Source organism: Cariama cristata, unplaced genomic scaffold (genome assembly GCF_000690535.1).
Source record: "Cariama cristata isolate BGI_N322 unplaced genomic scaffold, ASM69053v1 scaffold22365, whole genome shotgun sequence".
Taxonomy (NCBI): domain Eukaryota; kingdom Metazoa; phylum Chordata; class Aves; order Cariamiformes; family Cariamidae; genus Cariama; species Cariama cristata.
Window position 1 is genome coordinate 21,394 of NW_009619513.1, and position 3,003 is coordinate 24,396.

At 46.7% G+C, this 3,003-nt stretch overlaps 1 protein-coding gene across 1 annotated transcript in view; it reads right to left on the reverse strand.

Annotated features, from left to right (window-relative positions):
* The window catches only part of SRPRB (signal recognition particle receptor, B subunit), a gene marked incomplete at its 5' end in the record, with an annotated part of 6,508 nt that extends 3,510 nt beyond the window's left edge, over nucleotides 1-2,998 (reverse strand). Inside the window, 4 exons of the mRNA XM_009701287.1 lie at nucleotides 142-278; nucleotides 723-805; nucleotides 2,548-2,625; nucleotides 2,978-2,998. Coding sequence (XP_009699589.1) covers nucleotides 142-278; nucleotides 723-805; nucleotides 2,548-2,625; nucleotides 2,978-2,998 — 319 coding nt within the window. The remainder of the gene's footprint in view (nucleotides 1-141; nucleotides 279-722; nucleotides 806-2,547; nucleotides 2,626-2,977) is intronic.
* Nucleotides 2,999-3,003: the final 5 nt, after the last annotated feature.

The following is a 3,003-nucleotide window of genomic DNA, read 5'->3' on the forward strand; positions in this document are numbered from 1 at the left end:
TGAGTAGTCCAAGTTTAAAACCAAGTTCCAGCCTTCATTTTGCTGAAATCTCAACTCCCAAGAAATTCAGCATCTATGATATGAACCCCCGTCACTCAAGGACTGAATCCAATGTCCAGCCCACAAGGCAGCACACAATACCTTGCTTATTGCAAGCGATCAGCAGCGCGGGTGCATTTTTGAGCACAGTGCTATCAACCAGGACCTGATACAGGAACTCCGCCACATCCTTCACCTCCCGCTGGAAGGCCACACTGTCCACCACAAATATGATGGCTCTGGAAGAAAGAGGGGAAAAAACATGTGCTGGGCCTGAAGTTCTGCAACCATCTTCCCCTGCAAATATTCCAGCCTAGGCTAACATATTTGTTTCCACATCTGATCTCATCCAACCCAAGAGCAGGTGAGTATGTGCTGGCTGAAACGTATCCCATGTCCAGCCCCAGCAGGAAATTTTTCCCTCTCTGCCCCAGGGATATACCACATCCCCTAACCGTCCCCACAGCAGTTGCTTTGCCTCCTGATGCACTACAAACACAGGTAGGCAGGAAAGCAGAACAATAACTAACCTCGCTACCCCACAGCAGAGCTCTGACTCTCAGGGCACCACCGCACAGAGTGAATCCAGCCCAGCTCACAGCATCCCCAGCACCAGCATTTGGTTTATCCCTTTCCAAAACATCACCCGCCCTGTCCTCCTCTGCCAACCTCCTCCAAGTTACCTGGCTGCGGCCTTGAACCTCTCCAAGAACTGAAGCCGTAAACTCTCGTGGCCTGGAAGGTCAATTAAGGTCACATTAGCGCTCTGGGAACAGAAACAAGACGGCATTAGCAACACCTAATCTAGGGGTACCTGTGATTATGGGCTGGGGAAAACCAGTCTGATAGTGGATTCCAGTTAGCTGGGTGTTGAGGCAGCAGCAGGTGAGTGAATCCCCATACTAGACAGAAGCACGTAACTCTCCCTGAGGTGCAGTCTCTCCATCAGCCCAAACAATTCTGACAGGTATAAGAAATTCCGAGGAACCAGGTTCATGGCCAGGACTCAGTAAGGAGGGTGCCAGCATCAGCAAAACCACTCACTAGAGCTGAGAGGACACAGCATGACCATAAAGAAAAAGAGAATGTTCAACTCATTTCTCATCCACAGTACCCTGCGTCCTACTACCACATGTACAGTGTCAGTGACAAAGCTTCACCAGGCACCTCTCTCAGTACTCCAGCAGATCTCTGCGCAGCAAAATGACAAACTCCTGTCCTGCAAGTCCCTGATACAGAATACTAATGCTACAGGCTCTGAATCAAGTTATCCACTCACGCACACGATCCACCCAACTGCAACTCTACCTAAATACACAAAACTTTGCTGGGAATAACACAAAAATGCCCTTGCAAGAGACTTTTTAAATTGAAAGCTGCAAACATTTCCCTTTCCACAGCCTGTCAGCCAAAGCAACGACATTCAAGAGAACGAATGCCTCTTATACAGTCCTGACCAAGATGGGGCCAAGTAGAGCCACGTCACTGTTCTCAAGATAACGCTCGTTGTTCTCGAGGGAAAAGAATGCTACACAAGACTTTACCTACCCACTGCTCTGGGATTTTAATTGAAACCTTGTCTACAATTTAAAAAAAAAAAAAAAAAAAAAAATCAGAAAAGCAGCAGTCTGCCTTGCAGCATTTTGGTAACTCTGCCCCTCCAAATACTTGTCTGATCAATCTTAAAGAGACACAAAAATTTAAAAAGCCCTGCACTGTTTTTAACCTCTCATTGTCCCCATTGTTACTGAAGATTACCGTAGAGAAGCCACAAAAACAACCTCTACTTTTACAATTCACCAGCACGTAACGTGCCGCCAGCTTGCTCCTTTCACTGCCACGTGTGCACCCAGCACAAGAAAGAAACACTTCTGAAATGAAAGAGATTGCCATAAACTGAACATAACTAGGTCTGTGGCAGCGCAGGACTTGGAAGTAACAAAACCCTTTTTGAGACCATATGAAGTTCAGCTCGAGACTCTTTTTAAGCCTGCTAAAGCTTTTAATTTCAGATTTTCTTGGGAGAAACAGAAATTACTGCCAAGCAAATAAACAAAACACGACAGAACAACGTTCCCTCACAAATCTCCCTCTGTTCTGAACCACACCACTGTTCTCACAGTGCTGCGGGTTTTACTCTACTTGTCAAGCAGCTCCTTTTCCTCTTCTACAGAAAAAAATGCCACAAGTTACCCGCTTTTTAAAATGCAATACACAGACGTGGTTTTCAGTCAAAAAAGTTTCACAGGTTTGACAAGCAAAGAAAAAAGAATCTGCGGAGATGAGGAGTCTCTAATACCTCCCAGCATCTTCCTACTTTCTCAGCATGCATTGCCTAGAAAAATCCTATCCTACACTCAGAACCAAACTGGGGACTGATTTCAAGCTGGGAAGTCTGAGCAGCACAAAAAGCATCAAGCCAGGTTTAGCACAGGGAGCAGAAAAACAAAGGCACCAGCATGCTGTAGCAATCATGCACAAGTTAGAGCCGAAAATCTGTCTGCTCACCTTATCCTTGCTGACTCTGTAAACTGCGGAGCTGTCGGTTATCGAAGTCTGGGTATCGCGGTATTTGCCTGTCAACAGCTGTGGAAAAAAGGTAATTTTCATAAAAAGGAAACTGGAGAAATACTGGCATCTTATTCCATCCACTCAGAAATTCAAATGATCTGTAAGGGGCAAAAGACTTCAGATATCTGACTTCAATTTACATGCACGTAACAATTTCATTATTTTTTTCTTCCCAAAGCACCCAACTATTTATATAGTAAATCTCCACATTGCTAAAAGAAGAAGGAAGGGAGCGTGCCTGCAAATCCTTCCGAGCACCTTCCCCTCCGTACGAGAGGACGGCTGGCAGGGCGGCTGGAGCTCCGCCGCCTGGGGCTCCCCTTGCGGCCTACGAGCCCACCTCCCCCTCCCCCGGTTCCCCGCTCACCCGCACGAAAAGCAGCGTCTTCCCCG